The sequence below is a fragment of the Tachypleus tridentatus genome, chromosome 2, assembly GCF_004210375.1.
Source record: "Tachypleus tridentatus isolate NWPU-2018 chromosome 2, ASM421037v1, whole genome shotgun sequence".
NCBI classification, from domain to species: Eukaryota; Metazoa; Arthropoda; class Merostomata; order Xiphosura; family Limulidae; genus Tachypleus; species Tachypleus tridentatus.
The window spans coordinates 95,171,179-95,196,881 of NC_134826.1; the positions used below are offsets into that span (position 1 = coordinate 95,171,179).

The 25,703-nt window shown below is 34.0% G+C and overlaps 1 protein-coding gene across 5 annotated transcripts; it reads left to right on the forward strand.

Annotated features, from left to right (window-relative positions):
* The first annotated feature begins 136 nt into the window (after positions 1 to 136).
* Rrp46 (exosome complex component Rrp46) lies at positions 137 to 23,998 on the forward strand. Of its 5 annotated transcripts, none has more exons than XR_013025230.1 (6): positions 137 to 329; positions 3,013 to 3,126; positions 4,411 to 4,532; positions 14,879 to 15,019; positions 16,175 to 16,437; positions 23,384 to 23,998. XR_013025230.1 is itself a non-coding variant. In XM_076489592.1 (6 exons), the coding sequence occupies exons 2-6, from the start codon at positions 2,849 to 2,851 to the stop codon at positions 16,364 to 16,366; spliced, it is 600 nt and encodes a 199-aa protein (XP_076345707.1). In that variant the 5' UTR covers positions 181 to 329; positions 2,598 to 2,848; the 3' UTR covers positions 16,367 to 18,687. The 5 variants fall into 5 exon arrangements, 2 of the variants coding, with proteins under 2 accessions (XP_076345706.1, XP_076345707.1); XR_013025232.1 differs by having other exon boundaries at positions 21,098 to 23,441; XR_013025231.1 differs by lacking the exon at positions 23,384 to 23,998 and adding an exon at positions 18,265 to 18,687.
* The last annotated feature ends 1,705 nt before the right edge of the window (positions 23,999 to 25,703 follow it).

Here is a 25,703-nt window from a genome sequence, read left to right on the forward strand (position 1 = left end):
CAGTTTTGTAGATTCGCGGGAAAATTCTGAAACAAACAAACAATTTTTATTATAACTTTAGAAAAAAATATTTGTAAAGAATATTTTCTACGTAGGTGATATTAATAGGCTTATATTTGAAATGATTTGTAAAATGTTTGTTAATAGGCGGCACTAAAAACACATGTAGTCACCTTAACACAACGTACAAGATATAATTTTAAGCCAGTGAAATAGCAATTCAAGTATGTCGAATGATAATGAAAAAATGGAAACACAGTCAATTCGAACATTATCTGCTGAAATGAGTAACCTTTCACGACCAGATGGATCGGCTATTGTAGCTCAAGGTTGTATTAATATTAAAATTAGTCCTAATGTCACCAAAGAATAATTACACAATGGCTTAGGTTTAGACTTAACAATAACACTTGAATTTTTCGAAGTAGAAGTGAGTTAAAGTCAGATTTCAACTTTATGTGTACATGTATATATTTTGGAACTAGTGTTAACATTTCAAGTATTCTTAGTGTAGAATATCGCTTGTTATAGCTTGCAGTCAGATTTATATTTTGTTTTAATATAAGTAAAAAGAACCCTATTTTATATATCATAAAAAAGTGTTATTCAATATTAAATAATCGTTTTGAATTACTGTTCCTACATTACAATATGGCATCTTTCATTAAAATGTTTTATATTTTTTTCATAAGTGAACAATTTAAAATTATTAGTGATATTAAGTGTGTGTATTTATAATTATCCAACTTGATGATACAGCTGTTTATTTCAAGTTCAAAGATGAAGGTTTAATGTTACTTGTAAGAGCTAAAAAAATAATTTGGTCATTCTACATTGGCCATTACCACTTTATTCCAAACATTGTTTTAGTTATTACTTTATAATATTAATTATGTAGCACTCTTGATTTGGCAGTACTACAGGATACAACATAATTATTTAACTGACGTATAAAAAATAAGATGCTCTGGATGCAATAAATAAAAGAAAGATCACAACACACAGTTTTGACACAAAAAAGATGTAAATTTCACAACAAAAATATCAGGATAAATGAGAATGCATATTTGTTTTAACACTTTCCTTTTTTTCAGTTTCATATTAATAAATGCAATAATTAAAAGTGTTCATTGTGGTTATTGAAATAGCAATTTGATGTAAGTAAGAGTTTGTATTTTCTTCCTGATTTGTAAAAAGTCCTTACATAATAGAAAAAAATGGATATTATTTTTGAAAGGTGTATAGCTGAATTATGGAAAATCTATTATTTAAATTAAAACAACATTTATGAAGTTTCAGTTCAAAGGCATATGTTGTTTATGTGCTTTTGGAACATGGTTATATATGAAGGTTTGTAGGGTTCTAAATAGTTTCCTGGTTCTTATTTATGTTAATTAGCCATATGTGCATAGGAAGGGATCAATGTGTACATGCCATGATCTTTTGCACAATGTCATTCAACTTGGTATTATATATTTTATTTTACAATTTTCAACTGTTCTTTTTACTTTAAATGGCTGATTCAGAGACACTTCATAGTAGAAGAGATTAAATACCAGACATTGTATGCAATAATGCTGAAAGAACTGTAGATCTGCATCTTCATTGTACTAGAGGTCATGTAAAATGTATGGTGAACAAAATATTTTTTATTCTTCATATGAACATCACCATACAGTGCAATTTATCGGAGTCAGACTGGTATTGGTGATTCACAGACATGTCTTGAGGATAAATACCTTTGTAACATTGTTTTTTTCTATATATAACAGACTTGCATATTGCTAAATCTTTATCATATGTCAGGTAGATATACATACTAAGTTAAGAATTATAGTTAACATTCCTTTTCAGTACTAGGTTGGTCTATTGTACCTATTCTGCACACATTTGTTTGAGAACCTTTGGTTTCATGTATGTAATGATTGTTATAATTATGTTTGTTGTTCAACCATTTTATGGCCATTGTATTTACTTTTAGTGAAGCACCAACTTTTCTGTGCTTTACCAGTAACCGAGAAACTTGGAAAGTATTTTGCTGTAGGTTATATTCATGCTAAAAGAATGAGATACAGAATAAAGCAATAGCTAGGTGCTAATCAGAATTCCCAGTTTCTGCTATATCACAGTTCATTTTAAAACCATATAATATGTCTTGACTTTCTGTTTTGTGATCACAGTTCTCTAATCATTGAAATATATATTTAGTGGCCTACAAATATTATATACAAGTAAAGCAATCACAAGTTGTTATTGATATTAACACAAATTGTCTTATAGATTTTTATTATCAGAAGTAAACAAATTTTGTTGGATACTGTATGAGCATATTACAGGTTTTGAAAATTAAATCTTTGAATAGTTGTGTAAAAAAAAACTTCTGAATTTTTGCCATAAAAAAGTATAGTTGTGTGCACTCTTTCAGTATATTTCATTGACTGTGATAAATTATTTTACAGAGTGAATTTATTATTTGCACAGCACTGGAAAGGAATTGGAGGAGTAACATATTTTTAATCAGGAATTAGAAATAATTTTATTTTACATGTTTCACATGATTCTCATTCTATAAACTAAAATAGTTGCAATATTTGTAGGTCAGTGAAGTTGTACTAGATGATGTGGTGGTTTGAACATTATAGGACATCAAGGATTTCTTTAACTGCAACTTACATTCACAGATAGAAAACCTGCCAACTTAAGACATGATAAGTCTTTTCTTAAACTCCTGTAAAGTTGTCTCTTTTACAACTGTAGATGGTAATGTTTTCCACGGATTTATCACCCTGGTAGAGAAATAAAGCTATTTCAAGTGGAGTTGCCTCACCTTTCTTTGTAAAGCAAGTAAATGGTTGCTGCAAGTTATCCAGTACCTGTATGTAAGTACTGGATGAAAGGATGGTTTGTTATAGTAGAAATAAAATTCAATATTATGATATATGATTCAATATTTAGAGCCTTATGAAACAATTAAGAATGTTTGTAACTCAAGATTTTGTTTTACTTTTGTAGGTAACACAGTTGTGCAGTCAGCTGTATATGGACCAGTTGAAGTTCGTCCAAATAAAGAATTAGCAGACAAAGCATATTTTGACATTCTTTATAAGCCACTAATGGGTTTGCCAGGTAATATTTGCAGAGCATTATGAAATAATAATGGTTCTAGTATAAGATTTATGAAGTCTTAATAAATTTTAACTTTTCGTGATTGTGAGAGAAAAATGCAGCTACAGTATGCATGAACAGGCTTTAATGCAGTTTATATGAAAAAATAAAAGATAAAAAAGGTGAATTTGGCTTGCCATAATCACATAACTTGGGAGTATAAAAAATTACTCTGCTCTTGAAACACATTTATGTAATAACAGTTCATAATCAAATAATTTGAGATAATTCTTTAATATTGTTCAACCATGTAAACATAAATATAAATGAGAACTAAAATTATTTTGTGGGAATATAAAACAAAAAATGAAGTTATATTAGCAACTTTAACTCTCAAGCACTGCCTACTGTCTTTCGAACTACCAGAAATGAAAGAGGCTCACTTATCTTATTCTTGAATTTTTTCGAATAAATCTACAGAAAATCTTGTCTCATTCAGATGTTTAAAAAAAAGAAAAAAAGATTTACTGATCTATTGCTTTGAAGAGAATTCTTATTTCCTCCATTAAAGTGAAGAGTAAAATTAGTTACTTTTCAATTCTCAGGTACCTGCCTGTTGTCCCACCAGAAAGTAAAGACGCTTGTATTATAGGATTGATACATTCTGTAGTTTTGATCAACCCTTGTTTGTAGTTGTCAGGAATTACTATTTAATGAGAAAAAAAGTTTAAGAAAGTAAATCACTCATGCAAAATACATATTTTTGGTTTATTTTATAGATGTCATGACTTGGGCAAATATATATATATCTGTTATTTATTCTATTGGACTAGCATCTTTCACTACAAAAAGGGTATGGCATAATGGTTAGGAGCTCTACTCACAATTTGTAGGATATTATAATGTGATGGTCAATCCCTCATTTTGCTGGTAAATGAATATCTCAAGAGTTGATAGGGTAGTTTTGACTAGCTGCCTTCCCTTTATTCTATCACTGTTGAATTAGGAATGGCTAGCACAGGTAGCCCTTGTATAGCTTTGTGCCAATTCAAAACAAACCAAAACACTATGAAACTGCTAATTACTGGATCACCTGTGGTTTTTGTTAAGGAATTATGTCCATAACATTAAACTAATTTGTAACACACATTACTTTCTTTTTTTCATTTGTAAAATGATGAATTTCAGGAATATGATTAAAAATATTGTTTAAAATTTTTTTAATACTTTTGCATTTCTATAAATGCACTTCAGAATCATTGTATGTGTATTATCATAAGATTACTTCTCCATATTCCTGAATAGGTTGTCCAGAAAAGTTTTGGGAGCGAGTTATTCGTAACACATTAGAGGCAACATTATTGGCTAATCTTCATCCACGGAAGTCTATAAACATTATTTTACAAGAAATGCAGAACGATGGAGGAGTATCCTTGTGTATCGAAAAAAAGTTTTAAGTAAATTTCAGTTACATTAGTTTGCTTCTCACCTGTTGTTTAAGCTGCAGGAAAGACAACATAAGTTAGTGTTATGGTGTCTCATGTAACATGTTAGCCTCATAAAAGAAAAACATATAAAGAAAGATATCAATATTGGAGTTAATCCCTACTATTAGTGCTGAGTTCCCTATTTATTTTACATTCAGAATGAATTATTTCTCTTCATGTGTTTGATTATTTTATTACACTGAGTGTTGTAATGGGGAAAAACATCAAGCTACTCGATGTTATATTAATTGCACTGGAACTAAATGGTATGAAATGATTTGTAAATTTCAGGATTAAAATCTGATGGTATTTGGATTTTTATAGAAGGATGACTAAGATTCAGTAGTTTCCAGCTGTGATCACAGTTTAATTCCCCTTGGTGTGGATTCCTGCATGTGGTGAGAACTGCGACCTAAACATCCACCCACGTGTTTGCCGTGCATGGTGACCCATGAAGGGGAGGAGAGGATCCTGGTGGTTGAAGTGTCTAACCCTAACACATCATTTTGGCCTTGAATTCCTGTAGATTGGCAGCCTTGGGGTGCCCCCCTTTCCCAGGGTCAGTCGGCTGGTCCACTTGGGCTAGGGTCAACAAAGTACTAGTGTTAGAAATAAAATAGTGAAAAACCAGTCCACAGGTAAACGACCAGATCTTGAAGATACTGAGCAGCAATCTTCAACATTTGTAACACCTGTTGTACCTCATTTTCTTATACTACGTCCTCTTTCAGACAAACCTTTAGACCAAATGTCTCCCTTTTTCATTAAGAAGGGACAATAGGGACTGGCTCTCCAAAATTAGTAAAGAAGCTTCGACCTGGTGACATATTGGTGGAAACATCCGCATCACAACACAATAAACTCCTTTTGCATTCAAAGGTGATTTGGAATATACCTATTGAGGCTACACCTCATGCTACTTTGAAATTGTCATGAATAGTTATTGTTGACAAGGATTTGAAGAACATCCCCAAGTCGGAGAGTCTCGCTGGCTTCTCCACCCAATGAGTTTCTGCAGTGTGGCGTATCTCCACTTGGAAAGATGGTATTACGATGCCAACTAGTGTCCTCATTTTGACTTTTACTTTACCACGTCAACTTGCCACCATGAAGGCAGGTTATCTTAATTGCAGGGTATGGCCATACATTCCAAACCCTCTCAGATGTTTCCAGTGTCATATCATGGTTCTTTGATGTGTGCTCGTTGCAGTGGTAAGGACCACAATGCCTGTGAGTGTGAAACGGACCCTCATTATGTCAACTGCAATAGCTGTCATTCATCCTACTTTCGTTCTTGCCCTAAATGGTTGGAAGAAAAAGACGTGCAGCATTTGAAAATGATTCATAACATTACTTACCCTGAGGCTTGAAAGTTGCTGTCCACCACTTCATCTTGGACATATGCTGCTGCACTTTGTTCCACTACTACAGTGGGAGTGCAGATGGATTTCTCTGTGCCTCCAAAAGAGTTGTTCTCAAAACAAATGAAAAGTCTTTGGACCTCCATGGTTAAAAAGTGGATGAATCAACTTCAACAACCCATCTCTCTCCGTCACATACATTCCAGCAAATACCAAGACGCAAAACCATCATTCATTCACATCCTCAGTCACTCGAATCCTCTTCCAACAGCAAAGACCTGTCCAGTTAACCCTGGGCAGAATCTATGAAAGTCGATAGACCCCCCTCGAATAAAAACAGTAAGGAAAAAAGACATGGTCGTAAATAGAAGAGTTCTCCACCCAGTTCACCTATGCATAAATAAAAATAGCCACCTTGATACAATGGAATTGTGGAGGTTTACATTCTAATCTGGATGACATCAAAACACTGATTGCTTCCTACCATCCTGTGTGTCTTTCCTTACAGGAAATATTTCTGAAACAGGCCAATAGTCACCTTTCGGCAATTTTCGTTGTACACAAATGAGAGGCTGAATGATGGACGAGTGCATGGAGGGGTGGCACTGTTGGTTGATCAGCATATGCCCACTCTGACTTTGCCACTCAACACACCCTTGGAGACAGTAGCTATCCATGTTTCCTTGGGTTGTACCATCACTGTTTGTTCTCTCTACCTGTCACCTGGAGAGACATACGATCAATCAGACGTTGATGCTCTCATTGAACAGTTTCCATCTTCCTTTTTCATCCTGGGGGACTTTAACGGACATTATCACCCCTGGGGAAGTGCTGATATTGATAGGAGGGGGTCGCTTTGTGGATTGTATGCTGTCTGATCACAACCTTTCTCTTTTCAATAGCAGTTCTTCTACTTATTTTCATGCACCAAGTCAGTCCTTTATTGCTATTAATCTCTCAATTTGCTCCCCTTCACTATTCTCCCATTTTTCAAGGAAGGTTGACAATAATTCATAAGGCAGTGATCATTTTCCTATAATTTCTAGAGAGACTGCCCTTGGTTGATGCCACTTGACCTGCTTGCCCTGGTGGAAACTGGATCAAGCAAACTAGCCTTCTTTCACTGCTCTTCCAAAACTTGATCCTACCCTCATCTGTGAGACATCAATAGATGACTGTGTGGCAGCAGTGTCTGACTGTATTATACAAGCAGCTGCTAAATGCCTTCCAAAAACCTCGACATGTTTTCTACGATATCTTTGTCTGTGGTGGAATCCTGTCTGCCATATGGCAGATACTTACAAAAAGTATCCCACACACTCGCACCACATCACTTTCCAGCAGACCTGTGCACATGCTTGGTGGGTAAGACATCAAAGCCAGAAAGAAACTTGGATTAAGTTCACAAACAGCATATCTTCTACCACCAGTTCTAAAGTCATATGGGACAAGATTCAAAAGGTCAGTGGGCAATATAATTCTGTCCCCCTCTTTTTTTGCTCTCTGATGACCAGGAAATAGCTGATACCCAGAGCATTGTCTATTCTCAAGGTGAAAGCTTTTGTTGGGTATCTAGCACTTTTGCCTCTTCCTCCACCTTCTTGGCCATCAAGATTCAGGCAGAGTGATCACCTTTTTTCTTTTGAGCTGATTGTCTCAATGACTATAATCGTCCCTTTACACTGGTGGAACTCAAACTGGTCCTTCATTGGTCTGGCAGTACATTGGTTGGACCTGATGATGTACACTATGAAATGTTGTGTCATCTATCTCCTGCTTCTCTTGCTATTCTTCTGATTGTTTTTACCTGGATTTGGCAGGAGAATGTTTTTCCTGATGCCTGGTGCAAAGCTATTGCCCTTCCTTTCTCTAATCCTGGGAAGGATCCCAAGATTCCTTCAAACCAGCATCCAATTGCTTTGATGAGCTGTCTCTGTAAGACCTTAGAGAGGATGGTTAATGCTCGTATTGTTTGGTTCTTCAAATCAAACAACCTTTTCTCACCCACCCAGTGTTGGTTCCAGCAACAGCGCTCCACCATGGACCACCTGATTTAACTTGAAATGTAAATCAGAGAAGCCTTTCTCAAATGACATCTTATTTCAATATTCTTTGACATTGAGAAGTATTATGATAGAACATGGAGGTGTGGCATTTTGTGAGACCTCCATATATTTGGGTTATGTGGTCATTTGCCCATTTTTATTAAAAATTTTTTAATTGACAGGAGATTCCAAGTTCGTGTGGGTTCAACACTTTCCTGTTCTTTTTTTACAGGAACTTGGAGTCCCTCAGAGCTGTGTTTTGAGTGTCACACACCTTTCAGTATAAAGATTAATGCCATCACTGAACAACTCCCTCTCACTGTTGCAAACGGGCTTTATGTTGACGACTTTCACATCTCGTCAGTCGTTGAACTTGAGGTATATTGAGCGGCTGCTACAGGCTGCCCTCAGTCGTATACTGAAGTGGACCACAGCAAACTGCTTTAACTTCTCTCATTAAAATCAGTTGCATGTACTCTTGCCACCAGCTGGGTATTCACCTTCATCCTGAACTCTGTATCAGTGACGTTGTGCTGCCTGTGATCCCTGAGACAAAGTTCTTGGGATTTATCTTTGACCATAAGCTAACCTTTATACCATACATCAACCAACTATGGGTCATGTGTACAAGAGCATTGAACATCCTCCACTTGGAGAGCTGATCAATGTTCTGTGCTAAAGATATATTGTGCTTTCATTCGATCAAAACTTGACTATGGATTACTAGTCTATGGCTCTGCCAGGACCTCAATCTTAAAGATACTGGACCCCATTCATCATCAAGGACTTCGGCTCTGCACTGGGGCTTTCTGCACTTTCCCAGTTCAGAGCTTGTACATAGTATCTCATGAACCATCTTTGGACCTCTGCCATATGCAGTTGTCTAGTGTATGCTCCTAAATTTCATTCCTTATCAGAGCATCCCACTTTGGGTTGTGTTTTGCTTCCTCAGTGGGCAATACTTTTTCAGAACAGATGATCTGCCATTGTTCCTTTTGGACTTCATATCCAGGTGCAGTTGGATGAATTGGGTCTGTCCTTGGTTAATATTGCTGTATCCACTGGTCAGCCCATCCCACCGTGGCTTCTTACAGTCCCCAGATGTGACCTATCTTTAAGTCATCTGAGAAAAGTAGACACTCCTGATTGGAAATACTGTCTGTTATTTGCTGAACATCTTTCAAACCATCCTTCCTTTCCTATTTATACAGATGGTTCATAATTAGGTGACTGTGTGGACTCTGCCATGGTTTGTTGTGGTTTGGTGGTTGTGTGCAAAATACCCTCTACAGTTTCTGTGTTCCCTGTAAAATGTAAACCATTTCTCTTGCCCTGGATCACGTAGAAGCTAAGCAGTACTCAAACTGCACTATTTTTGCTAACCTGCTTAGTTCTCTACTGGCTCTGGAATAGCTTCACGTTAATTCACATCCTGATCTCGCCAATATTCAAAACCAGCTGGCCCATTTCTCTTTCTCATCTGCTTTTATCCAGTTTTTCTGGATACTAGGCCACATTGGTATTCACAGGAACGAGCTCGCCAACACTGCAGCTAAATCTATCTGCTCTGGCTCTCTTATTGCTGTGCCTGTTCCATACAGGGAATATGGTCCTGTATTCAAGGCTAGGCTCCATGTCAGCTGGCAGTCAAGTTGGAGTGAGCAATGCGAAAACAAGCTTTTCCAAATAAAACCCAATATTGGACTTTGGTCATCTTGCTTCCATAAGGATTGGAATGAGAAGGTTTTTCTAACTTGACTATGCATTGGTCACAGTTTTTTAACTCATTGCTTTCTTGTATCTGGAACTGATGCACCATTGTGTTGTCTGTGTAACACTGAGGTCACAATAAGTCACATTTTGCTTTCTTGCTGTCGTTATGACTCTCAATGATGACATTATTTTAAACATGTTCTGTTCCAAGGTTTGTCCATAATGTTAGACAATGTTGTTGGTGATGGGGACATTGTGCACCTTGAAAATGTTTTTAGTTTTTTAAAGAGCATTCATCTTTTTAATGCCATTTATGTTTTGTAATTTATACATTAGACCTTTTTTAATGTGATTCCCTTTTAAAAATCACGGTCCTCACCCAAGTTGATTGAGGTTCAGCTCATTTACTAATTTTACATTCTTTGGCTGAGAAATTCTTAGAAAATTGCCTCTTGTTTTTATCTAGAAGGGATTAGAAAGCAAAGAAGTTATGTTCTGAAGGTATCTTGGTTAAAACATATATGCCACAACATAGTGAACTCCTGAAGTCAAAAGACTTTGAGGGCATACCTGTTAAGGCTAATCTCCATGTTACTTTGAACTACTCGAAGGAGTTATAATAGATAAGAACCTAAAAAAAATTACAGAGTTGGAGATCTTTGTTGGTTTCTACTACCAAGAAGTTTCTGTTGTGTGGTGCATTTCCACTTGTAAGAACTGTAAGAATGGAATTTTGTTGCTGGCCATTGTTTTAATTTTGATGTTTACATCACCATGTACACCTGCCTCTGTCAAGATACATATTCCTAAGTCTTTCAGATGTTTCCATTGTCAACAGTTTGGACATTCTAAGGCATCTTGTCATTGTTCTTTATGTTCTTGTTGTGGTGACAAAGACCATGGTGCCTCTGAATGTCATTTGGACCCTCAATGCATAAATTGTGAAGGTTTCCATACCTCTTATTTTTAGTTTTGCCCAAAGTTGGGTGGATTAAAAATAGGTGATATTTATGTACTATAAACATTTCTTATCCAGAGGATTGATAATTGTCCCCGTACTATATCTCAAGTGTATGCTGTTGCACTACATCTCACTACTAAAGGGGGAGTACAGACAAATCTTACCATGTTTCCAATACTCTTTGTCACACCTAGTGAAGAGTCTTTTGCTTTCTATGGATAAAATAGTAGACAAGTCAATGTCTACTCCTGTCTCCGTGCTCACTGTTGCATTCAGTGTCTGTTTGGGCCCATCTTCTTTGGCTCCAAGTTCTAATGACAGCTTAGGGTTCATCTTTTTCAGCCCCAAGAGGCAGAACAATTATTCTTTTATGCCCTCACTCTCTGGATTCTGTTTCTACTGAGAGAAATCTACCCAATAAACCCAAGTCAGGTTCCATGGAGGTCTACAGTCCTTCTTTCGGAAAAAAATGGCATGTTTGCAAACAGAAGGCTGCTTCATCCAGTTCTCCTCCACCTAAATAAAAATGGCCACTTTGATACAGTGTAATTGCCAGAGTTTTTATTCTAATTTGAATAACATTAGGTCTTGTTTGATTCCTATTGTCTCATGTCTCTCTTCTTACAGGAAATATTCCTGAAACTCATTGATGCTGTCACCTTTTGGCAATTATCTTTATACTGGAATGACAGGTTGTGTGATGGATGAGTAAATGGTGGAGTGGCATTGCTGATTGACCAACATGCTCTCACCTTGTCTGTGCCATTTGATACACTCTTTGAGGCCATGTCTCCTTGGGATCATACTATTACTGTTTGTTCTCTTTACTTATCTCTTGGAAAGATTTAAAATCAGTTAGAACTTGGTGCTCTTATAAAACAATTGTTGTCTCCCCTTTTCATCTCAGGTGACTTGTTGATATTGATGGGAGAGATAATTCAGTGGAGTGTATGCTCAGAGATCACAACCTTTCTTTCTTCAGTAATGGTTCTTTTTACCTATTTTGGTATTTATCTGTTCTCCTTCACTTTTCTCTTGTTTTTCATGGAGTATTGATGGTGACATGCAGAATAGTGATCATTTTCCTGTCAATTTGAAGGAGATTGGGCATGGTTGATGCCACCTTATCTGAGTGCCATGGTGGAAGTTGGACCATTTTGATTGGTTCTCTTTTACCTTTCTTGCATTATTCTTCCATCTACTAATGATTGCCTGGAGGCAGTAATTGATTTTATCTTTTAAGCAACTGTTCATTCTATACTCAAAATATGACATGTTTTCCATGGTATCCTTGTACATGATGGTCTCCGACTTGCCACCAGGTACGAAAGGCTTAAACATTGTCCTGGGATATCTTTCATAGGTATCCCACTTTTTTCAAGTACACTGCTTTTTAGTGAGCTCATGCCCTTGCTCAGCAGGTCCAACATCAAAGCCAAAATGAATCTTCAATTAAGTGTACAACTAACATCTCTTCTACCACTAGTTCCAAAGTCGTGGGACAAGATTTAGAAGGTCACTGGTAGGTATACTTCCCATCCTTTTTCTGTCTTGCTTGCTTGCTGATAATCAGAAAGTTGCACAGGTATGGAGCACTGCCAGTTCCCTCAGAACGTGCCGTACTAATTTTTACAGCACTTCTTCTTCCTCTGCCTTCTTGGCCATCAAGTCTTGGGCAGAGCACAATTGCTTTAATGATTGCCCCTTTACACTGGTGGAACTTAAGCTCTCTCTTTAACAGTATAACAGTCCATACCTGGTGACATTCACTATAAGATGCTGCACCATCTCTCTCCTGCATCTTTTGCTCTTATTATTTTTTATTTTAACTGGATATGGCAGGAGAACATTTTTCCTGATGCTTGACTTAAGGTTATTGTCTAACATTTCATAAGCCTGGGAAGGATCCTTAGATACCTTTTAATTATTGGCTAATTGCTTTGACTAGCTTTCTTTGTAAGGTCTTATAGAGTGTGATTAATGCTTATCTTATTTGGTTTCTTGAATTAAACAAATTTCTCTAGCCCACCCTCTATGGGCTTCATTGGGAAGGCTTATACTGCTACTTGGAGGTATGGCATTTCTGCAGGACTTCCATTCATACAAGTTCCATGGACACTTGCTCATTTTCATTCTTAATTTTTTACATAATGAGTGATTCCAAGTCCATGTAGGTTTTACCTTTTTTTGTTCTTTTACACAGAAACATACAGTCCCTCAATGCTGAGTCTTGAATGTTATGCTTTTTAGTGTGAAAGTCAATGCTATAACTTGAAAATTTCCTCCTACAGTTGTAAAAAGGCTCTTTGTTTATGATTTCCACATATCAGTTTTCAAACATAAGATTTATTGAGTTAGCTTCAAATAGTAATCATTCATTTGTTGAAGTAGACCACAACAGATGGTTTTACCAACTCTTTCTCCAAAACTGTTTGCATGTACTTTTGTCACCATTAAGTTTTTCACCCTGATCCACAACTCCATCTCTGTGGTGATAATTCTTTCTGTTGTCTCGAAGTCAAAGTTCTTTGTGTTTATTGTTGACAGTGAGCTTTCTTTTATTTCTTGCATTATCACTCTGTTCTCATCAACTGCTCATTTTTATCTATCTTCTGTTTTAATATTGTTTTTCTGGATACTGGCTGTGTTGATATTTGTGGGAATGAGCTTTCTGATACCTCTTCTAAGATTGTCTGCTCTGGTGCCATCATGGCTGTGCTTGTTCCTCATGTGGACTACAGGCTTCTATTCAAGGCTCAGTTATGTGCCATTTGGCAGTCAGTTTGGAATGAAGAATGTTATATCAGTATTATCCATATAACATCTACTGTTGCTCTCTAGCCATTTTGTTTCCATAAGGATCAGAAGGAAGTTGTTTTGGCTAAGCTATACATTAGTCACAGGTTTTTAACATCTCATTTTTATTTATCTGGTACTGATAAATCAATGTGTAGCCTTTGTGATATTCAAGTCACAGTTGTGGACATTTTACTGTTATATCATCATTACAATTGGCCACAGTGGCAAAGTTTTAGATACACATTTTCTATGTACTTATTCATGACATTGGACAGTGCCATAGGCAATGGTGACACTGTTCATATTGATCATATTTTTAGCTTTTTACATGCCATTTGCCATTTTTAATTCTATTTAAGTTTCATTTTTACCTGATTTTGGTCATTGTTTAGTTTTTAGCCTGATATTATTTTGCAGTTTATAATCTTTTACCATTTTACCATTTTTACCATTGTTTGATGCAGGTGGCCTATTGTCTTTGTGCCACAAAATACCAGACCAGTCAACCAACTTCTCAATTTGGTACTGTGGTTTATGACCTTCTTCAGGAACAAATAGACTTTCTAGTTTGGCACTTCTTATGAATGATAAAGTTAATTAAAATGAAAGTAGATAAAATTGAAAAATAATGATAAATATAAATTAAATAAATAGCTGGCATTTAAGTTAAAAATTAAATAAAATCTGTTGTTGATTCCTGCCATAAAAAATGCGATTAGAAAATGATTTAACCCTTTCACCATGTAATTAGATTTTACTGTTTGTCACCAATCAGTGTCATTTCTACATTAAAAAACATTGCAAATTAGCAGTATATTTTGCTGTATTATGCATTAAGATATATAAGATGCATATGGCATGTCTTGATGTTATGGCATCAATAACTTGCATAAATTATAGCAAAACACAAGAATTATAACAATCAACTGACATGTTTGTGCATGGGTGCATTGTATTTTCTGCCAGCTGGGGCTTCAACTGAGGGACTGTTATACTTCTGATTGCTCTCATGCTTACAATTTAAACACACTTGGTGTCTTATGGTCAATTGTTATTGTTTCCACCTCTAGTTGTAGAGGGAAAAACTTTTTGACAACAGTAAAGAAAAGTAAGTCTCTGCTGTTGACAACAGTTAATATTCCATCGACTTAGTTACTTTCTACAGTGAAAAGGATAATTAGAAATTGATACAAATTATAGTTCACACCTTAACATTCTTTGTTCATGAAAATTGATTCATATGGTGCTTAGATCATTATGTTTTCGTAGTTGCTGTCTTGATTGGTCCTGTGGGTAAAGGTCACGTTGGTAAATAAGGGGTAGTTGATATATTAAAACATTTTTATGAGTTTTTAAAATATTTAAAAAACCAAAAACTTATCATTTTTCCTTAAAAGAAACCTCTAGCTTCTAGCATGCTGTATCAACAGTGCCTGTATGGCTTTAATGGATTCAGGTTTAGCAATGAAGTGTTTAGTAGCTGCTCTTAATGCTATTATTACAACAGAGGGAGATGTTCTACTTGATCCAAGTCTAAAACAGGAAGAGGTAAAATTTGTCATTCTACAAGATAATATATCTATGATATGATAATTAGAAATGGAAAGATGTGATGTGCATTAGTGTCGAGGGTGTAAGATGATCACAGGAACTACAGTAATTCAGGCTCTTTACAGGTTGAATGAAGAATTTTTTTTTGTCAAGAGATAAGATGGTGACTGTTTTATTGTAAGTAAGATGGCTATAGCTAATAATAGAGATTTTACTTTTTGTTGTAGCAAGAAATTTTGGGTTTTGTGGTTTTTACTCTTGATGTAATAGCACAATGTGCCTGAAGAGAAATTAAGAAATATGTTAGCTACAGCTTTTACTGAATATGTTAGAATGAAGATGAATACAGTTGACAAAATAAAAACATTTCATTCACAAGGTTCATATGTTTTGAATACACTTATTCCCTCTTCAGACATATTAAGTACAACTGTAGAACTGTTAGTCATGAATAGCACAACAATGATTAATTATACCATAGTTGTAGTTAATAAATATCTTTATAACACTATTTTCAAATTTTGCTGAGGATGGAATAAGTGTTTTCCAAAATTTTCATGCCTTGTAACAAAATGACATGGTAAGAAGGAAAAATAATTTTACAAATTCTTAATTTTGAGTAAATTAAAATACTTTCTATAGTGCTATGTGAGCTATTCATGTAAAAGTGTTGTTTTGGCAGAAATGGACACATATTACAAATAAACTAAATTTTAATAATTGTTAATGTTTGTAATAAAATTTGTTTATTAATTCAATATTTTTGTTTATGAAAAATGTCAAAGAATGAAGATTTTGCATGTTGGTGTTGTATTCATTTTGGTAATTATATTGAATTTTATTTAGTGAAATTTTGAATTGAAACTTTAAATGTACAGTAAAAGAAGATAATATATAATGCATGTATTATACTCACAACCAAACACAACAAATATTATGTATATTTAGCAACCAAGACTTGCCTTGTAAGTGACAGCAAGACTTGTAGTTTATTCTTACTTTTTATAAGTTGATTGCCTGATAAATAAAAAGTAGACATTGTTTTTTTTTAAATATCTAGCTTACAAATGTGATGACCTAATTGACTGTTTCAGAAAGAATGTAAAATAACCCTGAAGTTTTGTCATAGTTATACTTGGTTTGTTTTTGTAGGAAGCTAAAGCATGTTTCATTTTTGCTTTTGAAAGCATTAATTGTGAAGTTATAACATCCACTACCCAAGGAAGTTATAGTGAAACTGAATTTATGAAATGTCTTGAGATCTGCCGCTCAGCCTCGATGAAGGTGTTTGATTTTTATAGAGAATGTGTTCGGCAACGATTTAGCAAGGAGATTGACAAATAATGAATAACACCTCAAGAAAGAGAGTGGGACTCTATTAGTGAATTGCTTAATCTGCTTTCGAATTTTGAGTGGTAAGAAGAGTGTTTCTACTGTGTCACTTAACATCAAATATCAAGAACGTAAACTTTGAAATTATGTATTTAGTCATTTTATGTGATGCATATATTCATATGAAAAATAAATTTTACATAAAAATAACTAAAGCAGAGGTTGCACATTGTTTTGTAACCTGTATGTTTTTTTTGTTTTTATCTAGTAAACTTAAGGAAGTATTGAAGAAAATCCTGGGAGGTAATTTTGACCAATAACTCAATGTAGAATATATTCTCAACAAATAAAGAATCTAGGTTCACCACCAACCCAAATTTTAATGAAGAGACATACTGATTGTTAATACCTTTATATTGTCCCATATAATTGATATGTTAAATTTACTGGCAAAAAAGGCACCTTGGTACTTAATGCCTTAATTTTTGGATATTGGTATCACTATAGTATTAACAGAAACTTGAGGTATTTGTGAATTTTATGTGGCAGTGTGATATTGGCTTACTGAATTTTATGGAAGAGATACAATATTATTACAATTGATAAGTATGTGTGAGAGTGGTATTGACATACTAATTCTGATACAATATCATACCTTCTCTTACAAAAGAAAAAAAAGCTGCCCTCCATTTTGCATAACTTTTTCACTCCCCATTGGTCTTGTAATCTCTACTTCTTTCTGCATGTATAACTGCAAATGATCAAGCAGTAATACTCTACCAATAGAAGTGTGAAATTACCTCCATCATAACCAACATCCTCTCTAATGCAGTTGTTAATTGCTTCTTGATTGGTAGCCTTACTCTACAGATGTGCTTGTTTTTGCTCATGATTTATTTATTATATCCACTTATTTTTAATTTACAAAGTTTTCAAAATTAATCACTTTCATTATCTACTCTCTTTGTTCTAATTTTTCAAGTTTGTGAGTTGTACATTTTGAGTGGTCACTACTACAACTGATGTTGCTGTACAGTTGATTTCCATAGTTATCAACCACAGGTGTGAGGGCTATATTTACTCATGATTTATACCATTTTTGGCAACATTCTGTATAACTTGTGTAGTAGCCTGTCATACCAGCACCTAAATGTGTGTGAGTGGGTTAATGTGACTCATTGCAATTTGCTTTTCTCCTCCTGAATGTACTTTTTTTTTTTTTTACGTGTCATTTTGGGGATTTTACCTAGGACACCTTGCCCTTGTATCCATTGTTTCCTGACATATGTTAATTTTTGTCTTTGTCTTCTGTTTGCTTGGATTTTTAGGTCTTCTTTGGTTTTCCTTTTTACCCAGATGATTGGGTTCACGTTTGTTGTTTTAGGGTATGCTTATGATTGGAAATTGGTATGATTTTCTTTCATTTATGTTGGCCTATCATATTCTTCTTATTTTGTTCCACCTACCCATAATATGCATCATCTTTTGGATTTACAGTGCAAAAATCGGGGGTTTGATTATCCTTAGTGGGGACAGCAGATAGCCCAGTGTAGCTTTGCTATAATGAAATGCATTCACATCTTCCAGTATGAGGTTTGGACTGTTATGGATTGATTGCATTTCCTAATAACAAAACTTTACCATTCATTTATTTTGTTATCCATTACTGTCTGTGCTTTATCTTCCCTTTGTATTTTGGATGGAGTGATTCTGTGATTTCATTATATAGTTTTTCTGTTGGTCTCAGTCATCTTTATTCTCCAGTGGCACACACTTTGCTATCAGTCTTGCTTTCTTGATGTGTTTGCTGAGATGTTGAGTTCTAAGTCAGGATCCTGTTTTCTTTAGGGTCACTTACCCTCCTCTTCATGAAGTGCATTGTGTATGACACTTTTTTTTTACACTACTAGGTGTTGGGAAGTCTTCCTACCTAAGATGAAGGTTGTTTCGGCAAGTCTTTGTAACTCCATTTCTATTTGTCTACGCTGCTATATCGCCACCCTTCTCAGTGGGATCCTGTTTCTTCTTGGTGCAAGTCAGATGTGGCCTGAGTCTCACTTCCCCAGGATTTCTTCTGTGAGGAGATCATTCTGTTTCGGGGTTTTGCTCCTGTTTTGTGTAGGATGAAGGTATATGTGTCAGATATGATTTTCATATTTGTTTGACAGACCAAAAGGGGTAGCAATAAAATCACAAATCATAAGGTTTGAAATTTGTATTTCTGTTTTTCTGCCAAGGACTGTTGTTATTATATGCCAAACCAATTTTAGCTATATTAATCTGTATAAATACTTGCTGTACAAATAAAATTGCATCTAAGTTTATGTGAAAAATGTACATTTTGTTTCATACAGTGTGAAGCTTAGAAAAAGTTGGAACATTACTTGTTAGTGATGACACTATATTCTCTACTTTACTTTTTGCTTTAGACATTTCAAATTTGGCTATATTATATTCTGTATGTTTTATTGTGTGTATCAGTAAACAGTTTTGACCAGTATGACTACATCACTTTATTTGTTTATATGACCAGTATGACTACATCACTTTATTTGTTTATATGACCAGTATGACTGCATCACTTTATTTGTTTATATGACCAGTATGACTGCATTACTTTATTTGTTTATATGACCAGTATGACTGCATTACTTTATTTGTTTATATGACCAGTATGACTACATCACTTTATTTGTTTATATGACCAGTATGACTGCATTACTTTATTTGTTAATATATTTACCAGTAGTAGGTTTCCACTGCACTTGCTTGGTGCATGCTTAACTGTTTCTGCTACCTGCAGCTCAACCTCAGCATTGTGGTATTTGGATTTGACTACATGCTTGTGTTGAATCATTAAGAAGTTCATTATTGCAATTTACAATAACAATGTCAAATTTAAAAGCTAGGAATTTACCTCTATGTCACTGGAAAATTCATAAATTTAGGAAAATAATAGGACTTATAAATGTGGTAATGAGGTCATGTATGAGGAATTAAAGTACATCACAGTCTTGATCACTGTTACCTAACTGACCCTCTCTAAATAGTAGTTTTCATTGCAGAGTCAGTCCACTGATTTAACTTATTTTCACTAATTTATGTAAAGTGGATATTTAGAAAAAATAATTACATGGGTAGTTTTTACCATGTTTACTTTCCAAAATTATAATAAATTAAAACTGAAAATATCCATATATACATTGTAATAATTATTCTATACGGTAGCAGGTGTTAAAATGTTTCTTTGTTCTTTCTCCCCTTCATGTTGAATCCAGGCCACAGGTTGAAATTCCTTATCTTCATAAACATTCTTTGTACAAAATCCTCAACATTGTACTCTTCAAAGCAACTCAAGAATGCAACTTGAAAAAATTATGCTATACCATTTGATCAGATGGATGCTTGATTACATCTAAAGATTGACATACATTTGATATATCTAAACTATTTATATGCATAATAACAAGTATCAATGAAAAAATAGGCTAGATTTCCTGATAATATGGTATAGATTTGGTTCAGGTCTTTCCAAGTATTTTTTGGTTCCTCCACTACCATTTTTTGTGCCTGGGCTTGTGAAACCACCCTCCCTTTACCAGTAAATTATTAGAGAAGTTCTGTTGTCTTTTTTGGTTGGTAATCATTTTATCTCGCCTCATTAGGACTTGTCACCAGTCCTAAGTATCTTGATGATACTTACTACTAAAATATAGTAAGCATAGTGCCTCAGTCAAAGTACTTAATGTATGGGGAAATATTGATGTAAAACATATTTTAAGTTCTGAAATTGTAAGAGAAAAGTTGGAAACCTAAAAATCAATAAATCTCCTGAACCATCTAGCTTTTATCCTAGAGTTTTAAAGATTTTATTTCTGAACTGCTAGCTAATATTTTACATATGCCATTGAGTAGTAGAAGACTTGAAGGCAGCTAATGTTAGTTCAGTATTTAAAGGAGGTGATAAACATTGTCTAGGCAATTATACCCCAATTAGTCTTATATCAGTAGATGCAATTGCAAAGTCACTTAAAGCATTTTAATATAGTGTCAAAGAAAGAGCATGATTTCACCAAGGGAAGATCTTGTTTAACAAATCTTCTGACATTCTATGAGGATGTTACTGCAAGAGCTGATTTAGTTTATTTTGATTTTCAGAAAGTGTTTGATAAAGTGCCTCATGAAAGACCTGTTATAAAAAGTGAAATCTGTGGGTGTGTGGGGAAATTTCATCATTAAATTGGGTAGAATGTTGGCTGGAAAGTATAAAGCAGGGATTAATGATAAATGGAGTTTGATTCAATTGGATGACAGTTACAAGTGCTAGGTAATCTGTTGTTTGTGATTTTTATTAATGATACTGTTTCTGGAATGATTAACAGAATTTTGAAGTTTGCAAATGACATTAAGGTTTCAGGGGTGGCTAACTATATCAAAGATGCTGCAGACATACAAGGAGATTTAGATCACTTGATGCATTGTGTTAGTATATGGCAAATGTTATTTAACTATTTAAAATGTAAGGTGATGCATGGAAGTTTTTGCATTTCCAGTTTTTATAACAATTAAAATAGGAATATGTTAATTACTGTGGTTGAAAAAAATTCTTGGTATGGTGATCAAAAAATCACTTAAGTCATCTAAAGAGTGTATTGTAGTTACAAATAGGGCTAATTAGATTTTTGGTAAGGTCTATAAAAGTATTGAACATAAGACAATGGATATTATTGTTTTGTTGTATAGATCACTTGTAAAGCTTCATTTGTACTTCTGTGTACAATTTTGAGCTTCATTCCTCAAGAAGGACATTGAATTGTTGGAGAAGGTTCAGAGAAGAGCCACTAGGATGATACCTGGGATGATGGTGGTATCCTATGAAGAAAGACTAAAATCTCTAAGCTTATTTTCTCTGTAGAGGGGTTTAAATAAGGCATTTGAGATTATTAAGTGTATTGATAATATCAATCTATCAAACTCCTCGATGAGCTAATAAGCTCTTTTTGTCTCTTTAAAATTTCATGAATTTATGATGAACTGCATGAAACAGTAGGTTTTTCAGTATCTAGTATGGAAAATGGTGGAATATAGAAAGGAAGTGAGAAACACTAAATACAGTTATGACACAAATAGGTAATTGGACTCAGCATTGAGATGAATCAGTCAGTGTTTGTACATAAGTTACAAATGTTAGAAAATAGATTACACAGAGCTTATAGACATCCAAATGGACTGATGATTTGGGATAGTTTACAATCTTTATGAGAGAGGTTTTCTAAATAATGCAACTTGCGACCATGTAAGTGAAACATACACCTAATGCATCCTTACTAGATCTGATTGAAGTAGCTCTTCCAGAGGAGCTTCAAGAAAAACGAATATATAAGTCCCAACACTCTGCAATAAATGTAGTAAGCAGTAATACAACTGATAAAGTACACTGGCAAAACAAGTAGATGCAACCCAACAGCTTCCAGTATTTTCATTATGGCAGGGTTTGTCACATAACAATGAACTGTTTACAAAAACAGAAGAGAAAAGAGCAGATAGCATACATTAATTGTGATATTAAAGGCTGCATAGCCCAAACCTGCAGATGCCTGCTGAAAACAAAAAAGCACAGTGAGTGAAGATGTAGTGCCAGTGGTATAGAATAGTATAGAATAAGAGATTGAGTTAAGTACATAACTAATGTATAAAAATTCAACATTAGGAATACTTCCAGGAATAAAATTTCTAAAAGTATTTTAACTTCCCAAACAAGACATCGTATTAAGATGTTAGGTAAGTATAGTGTTCAGAGGAAAGAAAGAGACTTAGAGTGCTCATTTTACATCAGATAGACCCAAAAATAGATGGTATTATAGGGCAAGATTTCTTAATGGCTTATGGCACTGAAACATCTTTCCAGAGGTAAACTGTACATAGAAACAGAATTTTGTACAGGTATTGAGACATAAGATACCTTCCTGTTGACTAAAGCTAATAAACAGATATCTAATGTTAGCATTAGTGAGGCTAAGGATCAATTATTAAAATAAGAAAATACTGATATTCCAGAGTTTAGCAATACACGACATAGCTGGCGTGATAAGAATATTAAATGTTCAAGGAGGAATCCAGTAAGTAAGAATAAACAGAAAAGTTCCAAGCCCATCATCTCTTTTTGGTGATTGGTGCCAAGTGACCCAGGACTGGACATCAAATTATGGGAAAGGTTACTTGTGTATACAATTTCTCACCCTGTTTAGTCTGTCTTGTATGAACATCTTTATGACTGGATGACATTTGTTGCTACTTTGTGAATACTGTCACATCTATAATCATGTTTGTTTAGACTTGCACAATCATCTAGTCAGATTCACTTTATATGAGAATCTTCTCAGTAATGTGCAGATGATGTTTAGTACATTATGATTTGTTCTTGATAGCGTGTTCAGTGTTTGATTTTCATTATCATTTGCTAACTAATATTTTGTAACACTTCCACAAGTCTATAGCTTAGCTTGTAAGAAAACGTAGTAAAAAAAAAGCATGTGACATTTTAAAATGGCAGTTTAACTCATGAAAAAGCATCGTCAAAATGTTTGATAATATTTTGCAACATGGCCATAAGTCTATCATTACCTCATGTGAGTGTAGTTGTGAAGGATTTGTTATTCTGGGCATTTCATGTCAGATGTTTGTTGTTACTGCCATTATTCTGTTGCTTATCATTATAAAATCATCATCCAAATTCCAGTATCTACCAGTGCATTAGAGAAATAGGGTATCTAATTTCTCTCAAACTTTAAAAAATTATCTCAACAGCCAAACATCATACTGAACTTCTAATATGAGAGACAAGATACACAAAAACTTTTCTGTTTCTAAATAATGCACATTATTCACTTGATTTAATGTATCTTATTTCATTTGTGCTACATAACTTATATTTTCTTTTTTTATACTTTTTACATTCAATTTGCTTAATTGTGTATTTCAAGTTATATTTCTGTTATAGTTATAATGTGTTTATTTTTCTATCTGTAGATTACTGAAGATAGAATTTTGAAGATTTCAGATGTTTAATAAATGCTTCCTATTGTTATGTTTTACTTTATTATTAGGTTATGTTTTCCAAAAAATGAATAAAGTACTAATTATTGTGTTTAATAATTATTCACATAACATGACACCAGTTATTGACAATCAGTGGAGGTAATTATAATTTAAAAAGATATTTCTTAAAGAAACAACAGTTATGTGTGTATTGAAAACATATAATGAAAATTAAGTACTAAGTAAAAGCAGACATGACATTTTCAATCTCTGGTTTGAGAAGTATAAAAACTCTTGAGTTTATATTTATTTACAATCAAGATGTGATGCTAATTAGTAACAATAGTAGATGGTAATTATACTGTGTTGTATGACAGATGCATTAGAATTCTTGAAATTGCTAACTAATGAAAGAAAATGCAATGTGTTTTTTAAAGTGTGCTCTTAGGCAATTAAATGCAATATAAAAACATTTGCATATATAAAAACATTTATAATTATAGTTTACATAAACATCAGTTGTGTATGTAATGACAGAATGGAAAATTGCTATAGAATAAAACCAGAACATGGTATTGGCAACATCTTGTTTGAGATATATGAACACACCTGTGTAGGAGCTTACATTGATTCTGTCTACAACCAACATGGTACAATAATGGTTATTATAGGCATGATTGTATGAACCCATCATATTCAATTATAGAGTAAAGAAACAACAATTGTATGAGTACACATTAAGACAAAATGCATCGTGTTTTATTAAGTATACTTTTAGCCATTTAATTGTGCTATAAAAAAGCTTCAAACAAACTTATGCCCATTTTCTCAACTGAGAGACAAAAAGTAACATGAACTGTAGAAAACGGCAAGTTCTCAAGAAATGAGATGTCTGTTTAATGACGGTGAAGTTGGGGATAAGTGTTTTTCTAATAATGTTAACAAGCTACTATATTAATTTTCACAATTTTATTCAGTAATTCTACACATTTTTTTATTCTCTTAAGCAAATGTCTAGTAAATTTCCCAGAGCAAGTAAACAAAATGTCACAAAAACTTCATCATGGCATGTTAGGAATACAGTTTCATCTCTACAACATTTAACTTAGCTTTCAAAGAAGATCCATATTGGTAGCATCTCTTGAATATTTTAACTTGATTTAATGATAAATGAAAAACAGTCAGTGTTAACAAAGAATAGAGTTGATATCTGCTATCAAGGCCATTATTGTAGGTTTGACATATCTTGGAAAACAATCTAATTATAAATATGTTAGTAATCAATGAAGATCACTATCAGTGGTGTTGAGAGAACTCACTTGTAGAGAAATATATATGTAAAAACAGCTCGTTTGGGTTGAGAAAATATTGGGTGAACCTGACGACTGAAGAAGGTCAAAACATTGTTCGCTCATCTACATAAAATATTTTCTTAACCCAAACGAGCCATTTTTACATATATAGTGAAGATCACTACTTGCATGGCTTTTATTGGCAAGGGTTAATTAAGAGGTGAAAAAGTAGTCAGGTGTGATTATAATACAAACTTATGAAATTTATCATTTTCCAGAAGAAACTAACAAGAATTTCAGTTATTGATACATATTTGAAAATAAATTAGGAAAGTTCATGATGGCCCTTTCACTGTGTTGTATGAGAGGTAAAACGGATATATTGAACAATATATTGAAAAGGAAGATGTGCAACAGACTTCCGGTAACAGAAAAGTTTAATCTAGGCAGAAGGTTAGTTGTGAAACTTTGTCTTAACTCTCTGATGTAATTTGGGTAGGTCTGAGGACATTACAGCTGACCTACATGACATCTGTTAAAGAGTATTTCTTCAATGAATCATAATAAGATCATAAAATATGTTAGATTAGTTAATAACATAGTTATTGATCTTCATTGGAGACACAAGCATATTTCTATCACAGAAATATCAAACAAACATCTTTCTGATGTTTTGACCACTCTTATCTAAAGTGTACTGTGCATTAGGGACATTCGGTCTATCTGTATTGTACTACAACACCAACGGTATTATGTACATTTCAAATGGAACTAATGTTCTGCCTCTAGGAAATTATCTCTGTGAATTTACAAATGACTTCAAAAGACAATTACATTACATCATGTGTCAGTGGCAGACCTAATAACTATGAATACTTGCATGAAGATGAAGAGCCCTGTTATAAAATTAAAGGCGTTACTTTCAATTTTATAATAATGAGAAGCCAAACCTGTCTTCAATGGAGAGTAAAATCTTTTATATATTTTTATACATCTCAATATGGTTTTATAATAACAAA

Excerpts from the sequence above, each read along its gene's own strand:
- Rrp46 (XM_076489591.1), top strand. The coding sequence starts at position 227 with ATGTCGAATGATAATGAAAAAATGGAAACACAGTCAATTCGAACATTA. Across the intron at positions 3,127-4,410 it reads GCCACTAATGGGTTTGCCAG|GTTGTCCAGAAAAGTTTTGG; the intron begins GTAATATTTGCA and ends ATTCCTGAATAG. Across the intron at positions 4,533-14,878 it reads AAATGCAGAACGATGGAGGA|CTTCTAGCATGCTGTATCAA; the intron begins GTATCCTTGTGT and ends AGAAACCTCTAG.